The 20,524-nt window shown below is 41.1% G+C and overlaps 1 protein-coding gene across 16 annotated transcripts in view; it reads right to left on the bottom strand.

Annotated features, from left to right (window-relative positions):
* Nucleotides 1–1,265: 1,265 nt before the first annotated feature.
* The window catches only part of CADPS (calcium dependent secretion activator), a 481,350-nt gene continuing 462,091 nt past the window's right edge, over nt 1,266–20,524 (bottom strand). For all 16 annotated transcript variants that reach the window (XM_060111563.1, XM_060111565.1, XM_060111566.1 and 13 more), the window contains 2 exons: nt 5,206–5,310; nt 1,266–1,972 (listed from right to left, as the gene is read on the bottom strand). In XM_060111563.1, the coding sequence (XP_059967546.1) occupies nt 1,793–1,972; nt 5,206–5,310 (285 nt within the window). In that variant the 3' untranslated portion in view covers nt 1,266–1,792. The remainder of the gene's footprint in view (nt 1,973–5,205; nt 5,311–20,524) is intronic.

The raw sequence follows: 20,524 nt of genomic DNA on the forward strand, positions 1-20,524 counted from the left end.
AATAAATGGGAGTTGTTTGAAGTACTAAGGGCAGGAAGTACTGGTGATTTGTCCCTGCAGACCTCAAGGATTAAACAGAGAGACATGCTATTTAGAGGGGTTGATCTGTCGAGACCAACTGGTGAGGATTCTGCCTGGTCCTATTGAAAAGGTAGTCATTTCTCTAAAACTGCAGTCAGCCCTAAGGAAAGGTCAGCTTGATTTAGTGGCAGGCACAAATAAAACAGGTAAGGCTACCAAAATGTTTGGTTTCTTTTAAACTTAGGTGAGTATACGGCTGACAAGGACTGGGGAGCGAAAAGAGTACTCCATATCTTAGAGAATCTTGTAAAATGCTTTAACAAATATATAAGAATCATATATAATTGGCACACGCTTTGTTTGAATGCAAACACTGCTGTTAAAGTGGTGCTTAAAAACAGTTTGTTGGCCTTCTCTTCATACAGGAGAAACATTTCTCTCGTTTACACTACTCTCTTGCTTAGCAAACCCTTATTTATCCTATAATGCAAGTGTAATCAGCCCAACATGTCCAAATGCCCACAGATTCTGAATTAGTGGAGTCTGAATTAGTGGAATTTTAGGCTGTTTCTCGTGGAGACAAGTGTTTGAAAACTACCCACTCCAACAGTTTCGAGAACACTCTATGAAAATGACCCCTTCCCTCCTCTTTCCCCACGTCTTCCTGCTTTGCGTGTTTCAGTTCTGGCTGTCAAAGGAGACAGAGGAAAAAAAAGACTCAAAAGTATTCTTGGGACACGTGAACAGTTATTTATTGAGAAGCCACAGTTTTCCACACTTTCATAACTGTAGGCTTTATATAAGGCAAAAGCAAGATGGATCTACTACTTGACACAGAAAGAAAGAGCTCTGCAGAGGACCCCAGGGTCACACAGCTACAGATCAAAATGCAATGTACATGACAGATATAAAAAACAGTGTGGAACAAAATAATTTAAATTATGGTTACAATCTACTGAAGGAAATATCCATGTCTTATTATAAACACATTTATAGTCTAGGGTCATAATTTAAATATTCAGGTCTTTTTTAATGTTTTACATACACGGTTATTGAAACATAAAAGCAAAACATAACATCTAATAGGATGAACTTTGATAGAAGACAGTCGCTCTGAACTGTGCTGGATGTTATGATAGGATCGCCCTTGCCGTGGCAATTAGGAGGATCAATCCATTGGTATGTAGCCATCCTTTTTTTGGGTAACTATCTGGATAAATGAAAGGGTTAACAAGGACACCAAGGGTTCATTTTTCAGCTTTAGGGGAACAGAAAGAACTGAAAGTTGGTTATTGGAGACTTGCCTTCTGTTTTTCAAAAAACAAAGCAGATCTATGTGTCTTAGTTAAATTCATTTATTGTACTCCTTTAAGTAACTGGCATCCACATACGGGAAACAAAGAAAGTAACTGGCGTACTCGCCCTCACATCCATTTACCGTCGACGCGCGCACAGCACACTGATGAAGCATCACTGAACTCTGCTGATAACAGGGGTACACCTAGCAACTGAGCTATGTATTCTCCATAAATGGTATTTAAAGAATGGTGCTCCATATTGCTTGTAAACAGATAGACATGGATTCAGGAAATCGTAGAGTCGAAGGTCGTTTGCTAATCTTGGTACCACGTAGCTAAAATGGCAGTTGTATCATCAGTACACATCTCATGGCATGGTAGTTGACAGAAAATTCCATAATGGGGTTAACTAACAGACTAAGGACATGCATTGATTACAAGACTCTGGCTAGTGGACTCGAGGCCCAAGCGTTCTAATCATCCTCTTCGTCTTCCTCATCACTGTCCTTCATGCTGATCCCCTGCAGACCCCCGCCCTCGCTCACGGACGCTGTGGCCTCCTCCACAGTGAGACGGTTCCGGATGGTTTCGTAGGTCTTGCTGTTTAAGGTTGAGTCCAGGACTCCTTGCAGTCGGAAATCTCTATAGGTTTTCTAAGGAGGGAAAAGATGCAGTGATGAGGGAGATCTCATCTCCATGAAGGGACGGACAGGGCACAAGGCAAGCATGGGGTTGAGAACACTGACCTCAGCTAAGTGTCACACTTCATGCACTGGCACATGAAAAGCCACCATGCTCAGATTTCACTTGTACTGAAAACTGAGATTTGTTGAATGACAGAAAATGAGAAATGGTGACAGGATAAACTGTATTAGATGAGACAAAGCAAAGAACATAAGCTTGTGTTTATTCAGTTCTGTAAAGGGAAATGTTCCATAATTGTTTTGGTTCTTTTTTTTTTTGGTCTGGTTCTTTCTCTTAGGTTTGTATCATATCATATGATAGACAGTGTGAGGGGCTATAACACATAAATGATGGATCAAATGACTATGGTATTTTACGATTTCTGCTGCAGTCTGGTCCTTAGTATTTGTGAGGCTTGTAACTGCGTATCCCTCTGTCTCATTCACAAGACAGACATATGCATGTTGGTATACGAAACCGATCATGGGCAGCAACAATTACGGGGAAGATGGAGCCTTAATGCCTCATCAATATATTGCGGGCATGTGACATTTCTCGTCTCCTTAGGAAAGAAGTGTATCTATTCTGTTCACAACTTCAGGGTCTCAGGGAAGAAATTTGGCTCTTTTTCAAGAACAATGGTTTGGTATTGCTGAACCACAAGTTCTTTCTTTGTTCCTTCAGGCGATTTCTCTTGGATTTCCTTAGGTATCCCAGGGACTGTTTTTCTAGGAATCCCTTCGCGTTAATTGAACATGACCAGAAGCATCTGGCTGTTGTCTACTTCACAAAACATTTTTTTGAAAAAGATCTCTCTCTAACTACAACTCCCCTCATCACACTGCATATCATTTCAGCTACTGATTCTGCTGTTTGTTTCTCCTCTTGATATGGGAAACTTGCTAAGGGGTCAAAAGAAGGAACGGTAACATACTTCAACGCCACTTGCGTTATGATTTCTGGGTTTTGGAGTCCATCTGATGCAGTCCTAGTGTCAATCACCATGTCAACCACTCCTGAAGGTCTCATGTGGTAATGACTGCAGAGTGAACTAGTGAATGCTGTTCAGCTCAGTGAAGTCCAGTAATAAAAGATTATGGATAGGATGACCACATGTTCCCTTTGCCAGTTTATATCTATGGTCCCAGTATGGTTATTTGTAGCAGCTTCTTTCTTTCTTCAAAGTCATCTGGTTTCGACACTAAATTCAAAGGTCAACCTAGCTATGGCTCAAGCTGCAAGGCTAGGTAGCTAGCGGAACTGTGTCTGTACCTGGAGGGGGAAGGGTAGGAGGCTGAGTAAAATGCTAGGTCTGGTGGAGACCAGATATCCAGATGATTTACTTGATTTTTCTATACTTTTCAATCACTTAGAACTGATTGCCAGAAGATGATAAGAAAAAGGAAGAACTCACTTGAATATTCTCCTCTCTAGTCAAATTCCAGAGCAGTGAGTTTCCCAGCCAGACTCTGAATGTCTAAGGTCAGGGACCACATAGAGTCATTTTTTAAAAATACTCCCATCTTGTAGTATACAAGTAGGGACTCGACTAATATTTGTCCAAGGTTGGATGAAAAAATGCTTGCTGGATAATGAATGAATGGATGAATAAACCAAGTGATGCAGAGGCAGGAAAGAAAGCCAATTATCATTGGAAGTTTGCCTCGGAGAAGGAGGCCCCTGGGTAACGTACTTAGGGAAGAGGTGGTGAATTCTGCTTCATCCCTCTGTGCTGTGGCTCTAGTTAAGCCGGGCCCACTTTTGGCAAAAGTGAAGGAGTTCCTTCGGCAGGGACATTTCTGTGTCCCTTGCCTGTGGTTCACGTTTGTGTTGTTTTTGGCAGAGGTTAAGAAGAAACCTCCTCTCTGACTTATTTTTTTCTTAATAAAATATTGCTAATTCTAACAGTCTCAACAAAAATCTGAAAATCAGTAATGGGAAGATATTCTAACACGTTAAAATTCATGTCTTCTTTTCATGTCTACCCAGGAAGGGTCAAACAGAAAAAATTCCCCTTAAGAGTATTTATAGCCAGAAAATGGAATGCAAGGGGTCAGGCAATGGTTAGTGAGGTTGCCTTAAGGAACTGAAATTTAAATATATGAAAATTAGGCTGGGTGCACAGTCCAAGTGCATAGATTTCTTTTTTAAGAGCTGCAGTACACTGCTGTCTGCAACCTTCCCTGGGAGGACTCTTTGTGAGATCAAATGCATATGATAATAATTCTCCTTAATTACACTCAACGGAACAGTAATTGGTTTTAAGTCAGCACTGGGGTAGTGGAGCACCTTCAATGAAATGGCGCTAATCCGAAAGAGACTAAGAAATGGGGCGGGGCGGGGGGGGGGAATAGCGGGGGCGGGGCGGGGGGGACTCGGCAAACTGTTAAGAAATGGAAATTCATCTCTGCTTTATCATTAAAATATTTTTAAAGAGACTTTGTGCTCTGAATGAGATTTTTGCATACGAATGTTTTAAAACCCCCTATGATGAAACATCAAATGGAAACTGAAATGATCAAAAATGTATTTACCCCCTTCTGTGATCTTATTATTTCATGTAAACCACTGAGATTTCACGCTGAAATAATTATCATTAGTCCAAGGCACACACACAAGAACAGGGGGAAAAAAAGCTACATTCAGGGTATGTTACCTCACCTTCAGGATCCTTTACATTTCACTGTATACACGCATTGTAAGAGAAACTACTTCAATTAACTACAAGAACAATATTGATTTGCATCCAGATAATGATCACAGGACGTATTTAGAAAGAGCCGGAGGTAACTATTTCTATTAAATTAATTGTGGCAAAATTTTATTTAATTAAACCATAAATGAAATTGGTAATGGATGCGATTAGCATAGTGGTACCCAAAAGCCAGCTTTTGAAAGTCTAATGCAAAGGGCATGATGGCCCTTGCAGTATATTTGCATGGCAAATACATAAAGTATTTATCCAGTCTGGATAAAATATCAAATTCCTTTTTATTAAATTTCCCTTTGATGTCTGAGTAATAAATTAACCAGGCATCCCAAAGTGATTTCACCGGTTTTTCTTGCCTGAGATACTGTTTTAGGAATCACCTTGTTTTATACACAAACTAATATTTTTTGTGTTAAGGAAATCCTGCAGCTTGCCAATGAAATGTATTTCAGTGAGCTGTTTGCAAAGGAGAATCATTATGTTTTCTTTTACCTTTACCATCCTAATTAGTGTTTTCAACTGATAAATGTGAAGCTGTAAGTCCATCCGGTCCGTCAGCCAGGTACAGATCACGTTCATGGAGCTGCTGTACCATTGCTGAAAAAAAAGACAAAAGTTCTCCAGCCAACACATCACGGAGCATTTAAAGAACAGAGACGAAACAGGCCACGTGTGAGCACCCTGCTCTGTTCCAAGAGGAAAACAAAATGGTTAAAGAGAATTTCAGAGCACAGAGATCATGAACAGTAACTGACGCAAAAATCACGAGGTACCAGATCAGCCGAAAAGAGATCGGTTTGGACTTTGAATCGAAAACAGAACTCTTCCACTATACACACCTCATATACAATCAATTCATAAAGACCACAGTTTGCTCTTCTGATTCTCCTTTTTGTTGGTTCATTTTACTCAGTTGAGATTTAAGTCACTGTTTGTGTCCTAACACCATTGTCTCGGGTGTCCAAGAGAATGGGGGCTTCTCCACTGAACCAATCGATGCCCCTTGCTACTTACCTTTTGAAAAAATCCAGACCCTGTCTGCTTAGGACAATTCTAGGAATCAGGCTGAGAGCCTTAGGAATTCAGGGCAAAGTTTACCTTCATTTACCCTAAAGGGGCATTCGGATAAAGACAATGAAGGCGGGTTTCTCTTTAAGGGCCAAATTATACTCTGGGCAGCTTATGTGGCCTTACATTGGCTGTGCAATCTGTTTTAATCTTAACACCAAAAAATTATGGAAGATGAGAGAAAAAAAAAACATCTACAAATGAGCTCATTTCAAGCTGTTGAAATCATACTTCCCCTTAAGGGGGTTAAATTTTGCTTCTTGTCTGTGAAAAATGCTTGAAGCTGTGTCACTTTAGACTGCCACCCCTGTGGTGCACGGAGTCTCTGGTGCGGTATAATTTTGCAGTACTGCTCATATATTCATAAATCTCACTCGGAGACATATGAACAGTGTTATGAAGTGTCAGTACAAAAAAAAATCTAATCTTTTAAACTTCACCAGGTTTCATTACGCATTGCCGCTTATACCAAACAATTTACAAATAAAATGAAAAGGTGTGGATGGACCTATGTATTTATTTATAGGGCATGTATATGAACTGTGTGCAGAAAAGATGTTAAAAAAAAAGTGGTTAGAGAATTGAAACGCTGCATACTCTCCTGTTAACCAACACGCACACGCGCACACGCACACGCACACCAGTGGAGATTTGAAAAGCATAAATAAAAACATGTTTCTGATGGTAACTCCACCCTTTCTCACCTAAAGATCATCCAAAATCAGTTTATGCCTAACACTCACAGTTTTTCCGAAGCCTTGTTTCTGACTTAATTTCTTTAAAAAAAAAAATTAATTTGGGTTTTTACTTGCAAGGTAGAACTGCCAAGTTTCACCTTGCAAGAAACGACACAGTCTCAGCCATGGCGTTCAGAAGCCCTCTTTGCAATCTTTCGTTTCTAGGCTCTTTCCTCATCAGAGCCAATTGTGGCTCTCCTTGGAGCCCAGCCGCAAACAGAGACCACACTACCCCAATCAAGGCAGCACCGCAGCCTCACAGCCAACTTCTGCTCTTTTAAAGATCACGGAGGCGAAACTGTCAGTTTCAGGAACCTTCTGTCCCTCCCCAAGGGAGCAGGCGGGGTTGGGCGGGGGTAGGGATTTATTTCTTGAGATCTGCAGTTCACTCCACGTAGGCAGGGGATTTGCCCTGGTCCAGCTGCTTCAGGCATGGACAGGTTTTCCCCTCTAGGAGCAAGAACATTTCACTGAAACTTTTTTTGGCGGGGGGGTTGTGATTATTTGGAGGTGTTTTTGGCACCTCCTGCCTTGGGATTCTGGAGCTCTTGATGTCATTGCATCTGGGTTTGTTAAGGGGCTAGGGATCGGAATATGACTAGGTCATGGGTGTTTCTATAGCCCCCCTACTTTACTCTCAGCTGGGGGACCTCTTGTGTTTACCCCAGGCCTCAAATTCCACATTTACTGACTTATTCTGACATGAAATCTGGGGGCTCAAATAATCTATTTTGAGTGTCATGAGCAACGCCCCCTACCCCAGACTCCCACCTCCTGGGGTTGGAAAATGACCTTCAAAGGAACCTGGGTGACCTCCTGGCCAAACCTACAAGACCAGGACCCCATGATGAGTGCATCTCAGGGACACAAAAGAGGAATGTGGCACTCTGGCTTCTAGGCAGAGGTGGCATTTTGCTTTGGCTGTGACAACGGGCAAACCAGCGCTGGCTTCTATCACTGCCAGCAAGCCTTGTGCAACATGCCTTTTTCTCTTTGCTGAGAGATATGCCACCTTTCAGGGGAAAAAAATAACGAACTCCCCCCAGCCCTCATTTTATATAAGTAATTCCCATTCTTGTAAATGGCTTTTGGCTATTAAAAAATTAAAAGGGAAAGGTAGACTGCTATCAATACTCTTTCTCTGCTGCTGAAAGGGTAGGGCGGTAGGAAATGCATGCAGCGATGGATGGATCAGCGCATCACGCTCACAGATTCCCACCCCAGGAGAACAAGAAAGCCCTGGAACATCCATGCTTTTTCTCCTGGATCTCACATCTAGCAAAAGAAGTGTAAAAAATGTATGATGCCCCATTGGCTACACATTTCAAGAGGCAAAAGGGAGTAAGTCACGCCTTTCCAAACCTTATGCTCAGTAGATGAAATTGGAGGCACTCTTGGATGAAGCACAGCGCTAACTTGGTTTTCCAGAAAGGCGCTTAAAGGCACTTGGATGTTGGGGAAAGCAGGAGTCACTGCCTTCTAGAACTTTAAAACATTAGAGGTGAAGGGGATCTTCCACAGAGCTCCTCCTTTGTAGAGGAGGAAACAAAGGCCCAGAGAGGTGAAGTGACTTGCCCAAGGTCACACAGCTAGTGAGTCCAGAAGTGGCAGTTTTCCAGGATTAGGCACTGGAGTGAAAAAGCTGATCACCTAATGACTCCTCCCTAGGAGGGTGTAATAGTGCGCTGGACATGAGAGCTGATCTTGTGTATCTCTTCCCAACTCTACATTCAGGGGTATCACATTGATATCTAGAAATAGGCCTTAGTGGGCGTTTTTACCCTATGGAAATTGGCAAATGCCACAAACCAGGGCATTCTCCCTTCCAGAAAGCCAGTTGTTATAACATTCAGTTCACAGTGCTTATTAATCAGGTTTGCTTTATTTGAGATCGATGCTAATACAGCAGATTTGTTATGATTCTTCAAAAGAGGAAATTCATAAAACATTTTAAGTTCTCCCCACTTCGTTTTGTCTCTGGTTCAGATATGCCTTTTCCAGAGATAGCCTGATACCTGGACACTAAAATTTTGGTAAAATGCACTCTAAACCCTTAGAAATAAAAATTGTGAGCTGATGACATAAACTAAGTATTTAAGTATACTCATGACTCCTTTGCTGCCTGCCCTTAATTCAGGCATATTAAATGGAAACTTTCTACATAAGGTTACTTTAATCCTAAAAAAGCCCTAGAGAAATAAAATCCCCAGTACCCTGGGTACCTCTGAAGTATGTTCTCTGGGGATAATTCTGTGAAGGTGTTAGAGTTGGAAGCCAAAAGGACGCCCATCATAGCTATGGCCTGCAGGAACTTCTCGGGTTGTTAAAATCACCTGAAACTAACATGACATTGTAATCAACTATACCTCAATAAAAAAAATTTTTTTAATTGAATGCAAAAAAAGAGAACCAGGAAGGTTGATCTAAAACTGTGCCATTTAATTCTTTTCCTTCCCTCCCTTCCCTCCCTTCCTCCCTCCCTTTCTTCCATCATAGTTGTTAAGAGCACAGGCTTTATCTGTCTTTTGCCTAGGTTTGTGATCTTGGGCAAGTTACTTATATTCTCAGAGACTCATTTTCCCAATCAGAAAATGGGAATTAATCAGCCTTTCATAGGCGTTGTGATGCTAAATGAATTAATGCTAATAAAGCTCACATCACAGTACTTGGCACATAATAAGGCCTCAATATATGTTAGCTACTACCATGACGACGACCACCACCAGCATCATCACAATTGTCACATCACCGTCACCACTAACATCTTCATCGTCATCACCATTAACATCATCTCTCTCCTCTTTTTCTCTCTCTTTCTCAACCCAAGAAATACCACAAAACAAGGAAGAAAGCAGAGCAAGTGACCAGAGAAAGGCATGCAATGGTGGAAGAAATTATTCCTCTTGGAATATCTCTAGAATCATATGCATAAGTCTTACAGGACACATGACTAGCTCAAAGTAATTCCACTGTAAAGTTGTTGGTGTTAGATCATCACCCAAACCTATAAAACCATCCTGGGTGCATTATACACATTTAAAACTATATTGACCTAGATTTATATACTGGATTCAAAGGATTCAGACAAATAATGAGTGATTTTTCAAACCATGTGTGGATAAATTACAGCTTCAGCTTGGGCTGGCTACTTATTAGCTGGATAAACTCAAGCAAGCTACTTAACTTTCTGACCCCTAGTCTTCTCTTGGGGTTAACCCTTACTTCATAGGATTACTGTGAGTGTTAAAAGAGATAATTATGTAAAGTGCCTAGCACAGTGACTGTCACATAGTAAGCACTCAATAAAATTTAGCCACTGTTGTTATTATTACTCTCAAAAACATAACAGGTATCCTTTTAATATACCGTACAGAAGAATTTTCTTGATCCATTTCTAGTAGAAATTAACTTGCTGATAATCAGGCCACACATTCTGCCCTGCAACTACACTGAGTTCATGCAGAAGAATTGTTATACACAACATGTCTCTCTGTCATGTAGGGGCTCACTACAGCTAGGACTGGGGTGAGGCGGGTGAGGCAGGATCTTGCAAGTGCAGGATCAGATGCTGCCTTTAATGCACATTTTAGTATTTTGTTCATCATGGATTTTTTGCATTCATTTTGATTTTTTAAACATATTAAAATATGTATTTGATTACTATATTTTCTGGCTCCTCCTTAAATTTTGCAACTGAGAAGTGAATCATTCACCTACCTCTCCCTAGTCCCCAGGCTTGGGTTCACTGTTTCCCCTGGGAATTTTATCCTTGGGAAGTGCTGCAGGATTATGAGACAGGATGAATACTTCACACCTCACGGGACAATATAGGGTTCCCAGAAAATGGATTTTCACTTGGATTTGGATAATCCCTCATCAGCAGGATAGAGTGTTACTCCAGTGATTGCTGCTGCCTTTATGCCTCTGTCATCACAGCCACCTAGATGAGTCTAAATTCCCTACTCCCACCCCTAGCTTGATGTTAATTCAACGTCCTAAAGGGACCTTACTGTTAATGATTCATTTGTTTTTGGAGCCAGCCACATCGCATACCTGAGTGGCAATGAAAACAAGGGACAGAGGCTGAAAAGGAGACAGAACTACTCAATGTGTTTCCATACTCATTAATTACAAGGGTAACATACCCGTGTAACTTACACAACCCCCCCATCAGACAATACCATTCCATAGGACTTTATAGAGTCTCAGTTTTTAACAAAGTCCTATTTTGTACAGGATTCCTAATACACACATACACATACATACACATTCACAAAATTAATAAAAACAGTTACCTACTCATTGAACACCGAGTCCTTACAATGTACAAGCACTGTGAAGAGCATTCCACAAGCATTGTATAATTTCATCATCGAGTTGAACTCTTAAGAGTATCTATAAGGGGAGGGATGGACTGGGAGTCTGGGGTTGGTAGATGCAAACTATTACATATAGTATGGATGGACAACAAGGTCCCACTGTATAGCACAGGGAACTATATTCAATGTCCAGGGATGAACCATAACCGAAAAGAATATAAAAAAGAAAGTGTGTGTGTGTGTGTATAAAACTGAGTCACTGCTGTACAGCACAAATTAACACAACATTGTAAATCAACTACACTTCAATAAAAAATAAAAATAAAATTAAAAAACAAAACAAACAATAGAGTTTCAATATTATTAACAGCCCTGTTTTGTAGATGAGAAAAAGGGGCATAGGTAAGTTAAATAAGTAGCCTGTGGTCACACAACTAGTAAGCAGTGGGACAGGCTTCAAGTTGGTTATTTACCACTACATCTGTATGAGTTGTCACATTCAGCTCAATAATTTTAAAAAGCAATGGTTTGTTTATATAGAAACAGCTCTAGTTTCCAGGTGCCTTTTCAGCAAAGTCATTCAGCTCTCAAAGGACAAGTGTGTGGGTAGGATAATGCTCTTGGATCTGTCTCCCTCAGAGCCCAAGCTTGGCCTGGTGTTGAAAAGATCCTACTTTTTTATGAGCTTAGAAAGTCACTAGGCAGAGGGAGGGGAGTCAGGGGGTTTCCCACGGAAAACCACTCAACAGCCTTAAAGAACTAATGGATGAGAGACAATCATTGCTGACTCTTAAGGGAAATGATTAGAAAGTTGGGTGGGGATGAGAGGTGCCATTTCTTAGGTAGCATCAACGTATTTGTTTTATTAAACAGAAAATATATTTATTATATAATATGCATATTCTGTTTTACTTAGAAATACTTTAAAACTTAGAAAAGTTGTAAAAATAAAGTAGTATAAATGACACCCATATACCCTTTACCCAGATTCACCTATTGTTAACATTTTACCCCATTTATTTATTGTTTGAAAAATATATATATATATTCCAACTATATATATATATATATATATATATATATATATATATGGTTTTTAAAATTAAAACAATTTTTTTATTGGAGTATAGTTGATTTACAATGTTGTGTTAGCATCAACGTATTTTTAATTTCCCTCCGTAGCCCCACCTAATCCCTTCTTACTTTCTCTTAGGTTGGTAACTCAGCAATTGCTACTAAAAGAAAATTCTCACTGTGGGTAGTGTGAGTTTTCAATGAGAAATACAACTAGAAATATTGCCTTTGTCACAACGAATTGAACTTTCCTAACAGAGTTTTGGAGATACAAAAGTTATGACATTGATAAAAATTTCATTCCTGAAAAATTATCCATTATAAGTTTTAACATTTTCTGTGAACAGGAAGAGTAAAATAGAACCTTGGGGAAATTCAGTTTCATGTGTAATTAAAGATGTCACCAGAAGTGCTAGAAGAGAAATTTTAGGCAGAGTCACAAATCCAATGAAAACAGTTTAGTGCAAAACTCAGTTCTTCCTGTGTTGCTTTTTTCTTTAAAGAAACATTTTATTGAAGTCTAACATGAGTACTGCAGTGTGTCACTTTTAGCAAAACACACGCACATACACACACACCTTCTGAACAAGACATGCTGCCCCATGCCTACGATGGAAGGTAATATTTAGTCCAATATAGTAAAAATGAGCTTTTAGAAAATTTGGTATTTGACCTAAGGACCAATAACTGCACCATGCACAAACACACATCTTCACACACTTTCTTTGATTAAAAACTGTGACTCAGGGACTTACGTGGTGGCGCAATGGTTGGGAGTCCACCTGCAAATGCAGGGGACACGGGTTCGAGCCCTGGTCCGGGAGGATCCCACATGCCATGGAGCAACTAAGCCCATGCACCATGACTACTGAGCCTGCGCTCTAGAGCCTGTGAGCCACAACTACTGAAGCCTGCGCGCCTAGAGCCCATGCTCTGCAACAAGGGAAGCCACCACAATGAGAAGCCCATGCACCGCAACGAAGAGTAGCCCCCGCTCGCCTCAACTAGAGAAAGCCCATGGGCAGCAATGAAGACCCAAAAATAAATAAATAAATTTATAAAAAACAAAAAACTGTGACTCAGTCCAATACATCCTAAGCATGAATGATAGCTGAAATTCACAAGGACCTGAGTATAATGGTTGGCTTATTTCCAAATATATATTTCCTTTGAAACTGGCATGTTCATGCTATATATGCCAGGGAGGCAAAGCTCTCAATGCCTGGGCAGTTCATGGCTAAAGTCTAAATAGTTGAGTCTTTATTATCATCTGTAGTCTTGCTTCACAGATGAGGAAACTGAGGCTCAGAGAAGTAAAGTGCTCTAGCAGCTAGCAAGAGATGGAACCTGGACTCAAGAGGCTGAGAGGCAGTATAGCCTAGTGGCTAGGAGAATAGACTTGAATCAGGCCTGTCCTGTGTTTGAATCTTGATAAATCCCTTAACCTCCCTGTGCCTCAGTTTTCTCATCTGCTAAATGGGGATGATAATAAAAACCATTTATGGTTGTTGTGGGGGTTAAATGAGTTAATATGTGTGGTGTGCTTACAATAGCGAAGGGCACATACTAAGTGTTACCTGTTACTATCTTAGCCCCGCTATCCTAGCCTGCTTCACGAATAAGAAAGAGTATCTCCCTAAGTGCGAGCTCTTCAGGGTTGTGCAAAGCTTTCTAAGCAGCTTTCATTCTTCAAAAAAGATCTGAGCAAAAAGGTAATTTGTAACCTCTTGGTAACCAACCTGCATTTCTGGACTGAAGAAACACAGTGAAACCTGGAAGATTTTTATCTCCTCTTTGGAAAGTACCCTTTCTCCAACTCAACACAGCCACACAGCAGAGAAATTGCCTCAGCACCTTGCCTGACTGTCTAATGAAGAAAGGACATTTTATTTGTTGTCAAGGAAGCAAAGAGGAAGATAATACTTTGACCACACCCATGTGACTTAAGTTCTTCATTTTGCTTTTTATGACAAAAGTGGGTTATTATTAGTTAGGGGGAAAAAACCCTACAACCTAGGTAAATGGCTGTATTGAAACACTGTAATGAAATCTTTTACATTTGAAACTTTCAATGCATATTTCTTCCTTACAATTTGGGTAATTTAAGAGCATGTGAAAAACTTCACCAAGGGTTTCTCCACACTTCTACCAAAGTCCCCACAGCTTCGTTAGCCTGAGCTGCAATTCCATAGCTTCACAGATCTCTTTAGGGCTAAGGATCACCAGGGATCTGGTTGTATTTGGTGTTCTAATCCAGATTCAGAGAGGGCTTGACAAAGAAACCTTGGCATGTTCAAGACATTTGTGCCAAGTGGGCACGAACAAAAGACTGCACACAAGTTTCGGGGTTTGTCAGAGCTCTCCAAGGGAGCTGATATGCCCTTCTAAGGGGGCATATCATCTGAGTACTTTAAGAAATGGATACGCAGTTGAAAGATGCAATCTTCTGCCTTACTTGAGTGTTACTGTAATTCAGGATATGATCCATCAAAACAATTGCTCCTAGAAATGGGTATTTCCAGTCACAGCTTCAGGACGCCCAGCTAAAAGCACAAAGACACTGAAGATAACCGACACCAAAATCAGAGGGTATAGATCATCAGAATGACCTTCCAGGCTATCTCAAGTGTCCTTTTTAGTGGAGACTAGGTTTGTTTTTTTAAAAAACATTAATTCTCTGGCTGCCTAAAAACCATTTCATTGAAATCTTTATGAAGCTGTCTTAGTGCCGTGGCTTTTCAAGGTTCTAAACTCTGGATAGCATCCTCCTGAAAGTCTGATGCAATCAACACTGAGGGGGAAGTCAGAGGCTCCTTGCTGAAACCCTGGTTCCAGAGACTGTGGTAATCTACAACCTGGTGTGAAAAGCACCCACTACTCTTTGTCTTTAGCTTCTTCTCATACGGAAGAGATAGTGCAAACGAAATAATTTTTTTAACAACTTTGATTTAAATTGCTACTGCTTAAAATGTTTGCTTCTTCTATAGGAATGTGTAGAATTTCACTTTTGGGAGCTATTTTATTTTATTTTTATTTTTTTTAGCAATTTTATTTTTAACCTCCTTAGAAAGAGCCTAAATGATACCTTAATATTCTTTTACTAAAATAAGCAGTTATGTCTTCAAGACCAAATTTCAACTCTCTAAACCTGGAGAAATATGAAATATGGAGAAATATCCAGCAACAAGTGTCTTTAGCAATGATATTTCAAATGGATGATCAAAACGATGACTGTGTACTTGGACTCCTGATTTAATGCACTGCAGCCTTCTAACCAAGTCACTACTATCACTTTTAGTTGCCTGGGAGAAAATACAAGGGAAGTAAGAGTCCTGAAGGATCCTTTCTGAAAGTAAATCAAGCAGGAGAGTTTAATACAAAGCTTAGCTTATACAGGCTATACAGGGGTCTCTCTCTCTGGAAGGCACATTCTCTGTTCTTGTTTGTTTGTTTTTGTTTTTTTTTTTAATGGTTTGATGAAGTTGTTGACAATCTCAGTAAGCTTTCCAAGCTACCCAAAGCCAGACCAGAAACAAGTTTGTCGCTTCTGAATCAATCAGACTGTATGAAATCCAAGAAGTAACAAATCCCCTTGTATCCTGCCCAATATGTCTCAATATGGTGGGTGGTCACCTGCGAGGAGATGTGATAATATCCAAAAGGCTTGCTTTCCTAATACTCCTAAGATATTGCTGGAAAGTTTACCATCTCTGAATGAGAAAACTAAGTCAAAGATCAACGGATAGATATTTTCCTAAAGACGGGAAGGCAAAGGATGGGAAAACAGAGGCACGAAAGTGAATTTTCAACTGCAAATGCAATCTCAACTTACACTCAGATACCGTTCTTCCACCATTTCCACAACCTGAGTACGTGCTATTATAAAAAGATGGAGATCCAGCAATTCCACTTGTGAGTACAGAGGCAAAGAAACTGAAAGCAGGATCTTGAAGAGATATCTGCACACCCATGTTCAGAGCAGCGATATTTGCAATAGCTAAAAGGCAGAAGCAACCCAAGTGTCTACTGACAGACGAATGGATAAACAAAAGGTGGTATCTATACACAATGGAACATTATTCAGCCTTAAAAAGGAAGGAAATCCTGTCACATGCTATCACATGGAGGAACCTTGAGGATATTATGCTAAGTAAAATAAGCCACTGAAAAAGACAAATATTATATGATTCCACTTACATAAGGTGTCTAGAATAGTCAAATTCATAGAACAAAGAATGGTGGTTGCCAGGGGGTGGGGTGGAGGAAATGGGGAGTTATCATTTAATGGCTACAGAGTTTCCGTTTTGCAAGGCTTAAAGAGTTCTAGAAAGTGGTTGCACTTTAAGTGAACGCACTTAACACCACTGAACTGCACCCTCTGAAACGGTTAACCTGATCGATTTTACGTTATGCTTGTTTTACCACAATCAAAACAAAAAGAAGGGAAATGCAAAATTGCTCCCTTACTGAAAAGGGAACTTTGCTAAAGAAAGCACGGCTAGGTAGCAAGGTACATATTCTAATCTGGAACACCCAGCCGCGTTTCACAAAAAGCCAAAAAATTACGTGCATGAGGAACAGGGGCATTTCATTTAATCCCAGGGCTGAGACAATTTCTCAAGGCCGACTTCTGCGACTGCAGAACAAAGAACGTATCTGGTAGCATTTGCTCAGTCACTTATTGGGTTTATTTAAAACATGCCACGGGGCCAACATTTCTAAATCTGTGAAAGAGAATTAAATGAAGCCCAGAGATGAGAACTGAGAATCCTCATGGAGGATTGGGTCCAAACAACAAGAAAGGATGCATTTTTCACACTGCGTGATGCGTCACCTCATATGTTTTCACGGAGACTCCCCCATCCCCTTCACTCCCCCCTTCCCCCGCTGATGCTCCACGCAGATTTGATCAAGCAGCACTCAGCCCCGAGACCCCGTTCCCTCTGCCCAAAAGGGCAGCGGCTCCCCCAAGCAGAATCACTCCCCCAAGCAGAATCACTCCCCCACCCTACCCCGCAACAGACTTATTAAGGTTTGGAATGTGTGTTCAGGAAGCCCCTATTTTAGGAAACAATTAAGTAGAATTAGGCTAATAAAGCGAGGCAGGCAAAGCTTTTGCCCTTTGCTGAGAAATAACTCCTACATGGAACAGTTACACTAATAAAAATCATGTATTTCTTAAATGCCTCAAAATGATCTTTGCACCCAGCTCGGCAATTAACACTGCCCCACTGAGGAGCATTTATTCCCCAGGCTAAGGAGGATTAATCTCCGTGTTTGCTCGACCAATGTCTTCCTTTGGTGAAAATACAGTATGAGGCTTTGGGCTGGAAACAGAAATTTCTGCAAGCGGGAATTTCACAGGAGGCTTAATTCCCTTCTCATCTTAGAGGGTGGCAAGGTAGACAAGGAAGGGCTGGGTGCCCCCTACCAGGCCCGCATGGAGGCCCAGGCCAAAGACCTTCGTGGGCCTATCCTTGACCCCGAGGAAGGATGGGAAGACCTTACTTCGGGTAGCCTGGGCTTCATCTACTGAGGGGATGAAGCGGTCACTTCCCCCAAATCCCCAATCCCACTCCCCCTCACAGTAGCCATTAAAGGGCCTTCTTCTGGGCCAGGAGCTATAGATTTCCCACCTCCAAGCCTGGGCAGGAAGTGACCGCTGGGCAAAAGGGGGACACAGACCCTCCTGTTGGACGCTTTGTCTCCTTGACAACACCCCAGCTGGTGGCCCGAGGAACAGACTTAATTTCTTTTCTTTCTCTGCCCACCCTCCCTTCCCCATACTTCTTTCCCTCTTTCTCTAGATGCAAACGTACGACATCCAACATAAAGTTGCCGAAATAGCAATCTTGTCTCTGAATATATAAATCGCAAAAATTGATATGAATAAATCTGCAAGTAGCACACTGATTGTGGCACATTTCATCAAAAAACGGCGCTCGGTTGCTCGGTGGCTGGGGAGGGAGGTAGTGTCATTACACATACAGAAAAACATCTGCAAACTCCCAGCTTCTTTACTTAGAACTGAATGGAGGCATGACCTCCTGTTCCTTGCCATGAACCCTGAGTTCACACTCATATTTTACATGTTACAGGAAGCCACAGCTCACCCCAGGGGTGCTGCAAACAGACACGCAGAAGCCAGATGTAGTCCCCCCACCCCCAGCTCCTTAATGCACCTGAAGAAGCCGGCAACTCGACATTCAAAAGCTGACATGCTCATAGCTTAAGGTCACTTCAGATTTTGTAAAGCGGAGGACAAAACCAGGAATGCTTCTAGGGCTGGGCTGTCAGCGGGGAGGCGGAGGGATTACAAGAAACCTGTGACTCTGCCTCTTTCTGCCTTTGCTGGTAGTTTTTTTGTGTGTGAACAAGTGCCATACAACAGATTGAGCCTCCTATAAAGGCCTGAGACTGTGCAAGGGCCCCCCGCTGGGCCTCAGCTGTGCTCGCAATTAGCAGTAGGCACGGAGTGATTATTGTTGGGGTAGCGGATGGCAATGTGAAGTGACAAGTTTTATGGGGGAAGTTGGGAGTGGGGATGCTCGGCAAGTTTCTCTTTCTTTCTTTCTTTTTTTTTCTTGTTCTGCAAAAACCCGTCCTTGGGCGGCTGCAACCTCCCGTTGCAGTGAAAGGTACTTTTCCCCCCCCCCTCGTCATTCAAAAGAGCCTGAACAAAATTGGTGAAAGAATATTTTTTCTCGGTGCTTCAGAATGCAGGTTTTCTAGGTCAGAGCTTCCTGGCTGCCCTATTTAATGTCAGAAATACCCATTTGCTTCAAATTAGCAGAGATCTGGGAGTTGAGGGCAGGAGATTAAGCATACAAAATTACTCAGCAGGTGACGGTGGGGTGGATTTGAGGGTTGAGAAGTCTTTAAAACTGACTACAAGACATTATATACTTCTGACAAAAGAACATAGTAATCCTACCTGCTTGCTTTAACCACTGTTGTTTGCCTATTATTATGTGCTTTAATGCTCATGAGAGCAAAACTAGTGCTGATACTACTCAATTACCATAGTAACTCACACCAGTGACCTCTTATCTCAGGGCTCCCAGCCCAGCTGAGCCAGTCCAAAGAGTTTGTGTCTTTTTATTTATTTAAACGGTGACATATACTTGGACTGGAAAGCTCCAGAGGGAGGCTACTCCTCTCTTGGTCCAAGATCAGAACTTGTTTTGAAATTTTGAGTAAGGCCTTTTCACCTTTTGAATCCAAGGTGGTTCTGAAGTTTATGGAATTGGAGGCTGTGGGACGACCTCAAAAACATCATGAAGACACAGAACGATGCCCAATAACAAGAAAAGAACATGTGTGCATCAAAGACCAGCAGCCTCCCAGACGCACAGAAAGTCATGTTCCCCACTTGGGCCTCCAGCTCTCCTCTCCAAAGTTTGGGAGGTGGAAAATGGGAGCCTCTTACTGGGTAACGTTGGCTATTTTATCCTATCAGTGGGGCTAAATGCCGACAGGACAAAACAACTACCCAGAGGGATTTAATCTCAAGTTTTTAAAAGGAAATAAAAGTGATACTAGCATAACATTTTCCAGCTTTTCATTTTTTCTCCCCCTGGCCTGTGGATGTCTTTGTGATGCATATATGCATAGAGTATACTCTGTCTGAATAACTGGTGATTCAGAGTCATAGGGTTACATTAACATATTAAACGCTCTGACAAGTCCTGTAGTAAAGAAACCTACTGAACTTTGCTTCCTATTTTCCAGCGGTATTTGACTAGAGAACCACTTTCCATGAGCCTCCTAGTATCAGCTTTCAGGGTACTAATGTTCCATCGAATCCACTTTGGAAAAAAATTCTATAGTGACATTACTAATAAAAATGAACAATAACAGTAGTAAAAATAATGAGAGTAAACGTTTAGTGAGCACTTTGTATGTGCCAGGCACTATTCTAAGCAGTTTATATGGATTAAACTCATTTAGTTCTTCTAACAACCTCAGGAGATAGTTACTTTTTAAATCCCATTTTACACTTCTATAGCATCATACTTATATGAATTCATTCTCCGTGAAAAAGAGAGAAAAGGAGATGTAATCCATATGTAATAAATCGGCTTTTAATGTTCATTCTATTTTTCCTGCTTCTGACTCTCCAGAGATCCTGAAGCCTGTGAGCTCCCCAAATACATATTTTTTTCCTATAACTCCAAGCCCGATTTAATAACAAGTTAAATGAGGAGCGAGGCATGACTCCCTGCAAAATCCTTCCACCTTTGAACTTAAGGTACCCAAATAGAGAAATATACCTTTCTCCTCTGTCTCTTTTGATTAGTCTCCAAAGCCCTGCTGTCCTGAAAGAAAGAATCCAATTTAGGTATCAAAATTAGATCTGTGCTTGCCTGTACACAACATGAAAACTGCTGGACATCTAAGTAATTGAATAAAAATGGAACTAGTAAAAAAAAAAAAAAAAAAAAAGTAACTAGTGGTCAAGCCCCGAATGAAAGATGGAACATGGGCCCAACACCAGCTGTTCTAACACCCCCTGGCTGACCAGCGGGACCTATCACAGCAAATCAGGACACACTCGTGTTTGGGAATTTTGTTAACTAGACGAGGTTTTTCAGCAAATATCAGAAGCTGATA

The sequence above is a fragment of the Mesoplodon densirostris genome, chromosome 10 (genome assembly GCF_025265405.1).
Source record: "Mesoplodon densirostris isolate mMesDen1 chromosome 10, mMesDen1 primary haplotype, whole genome shotgun sequence".
Classification (NCBI taxonomy): Eukaryota; Metazoa; Chordata; class Mammalia; order Artiodactyla; family Ziphiidae; genus Mesoplodon; species Mesoplodon densirostris.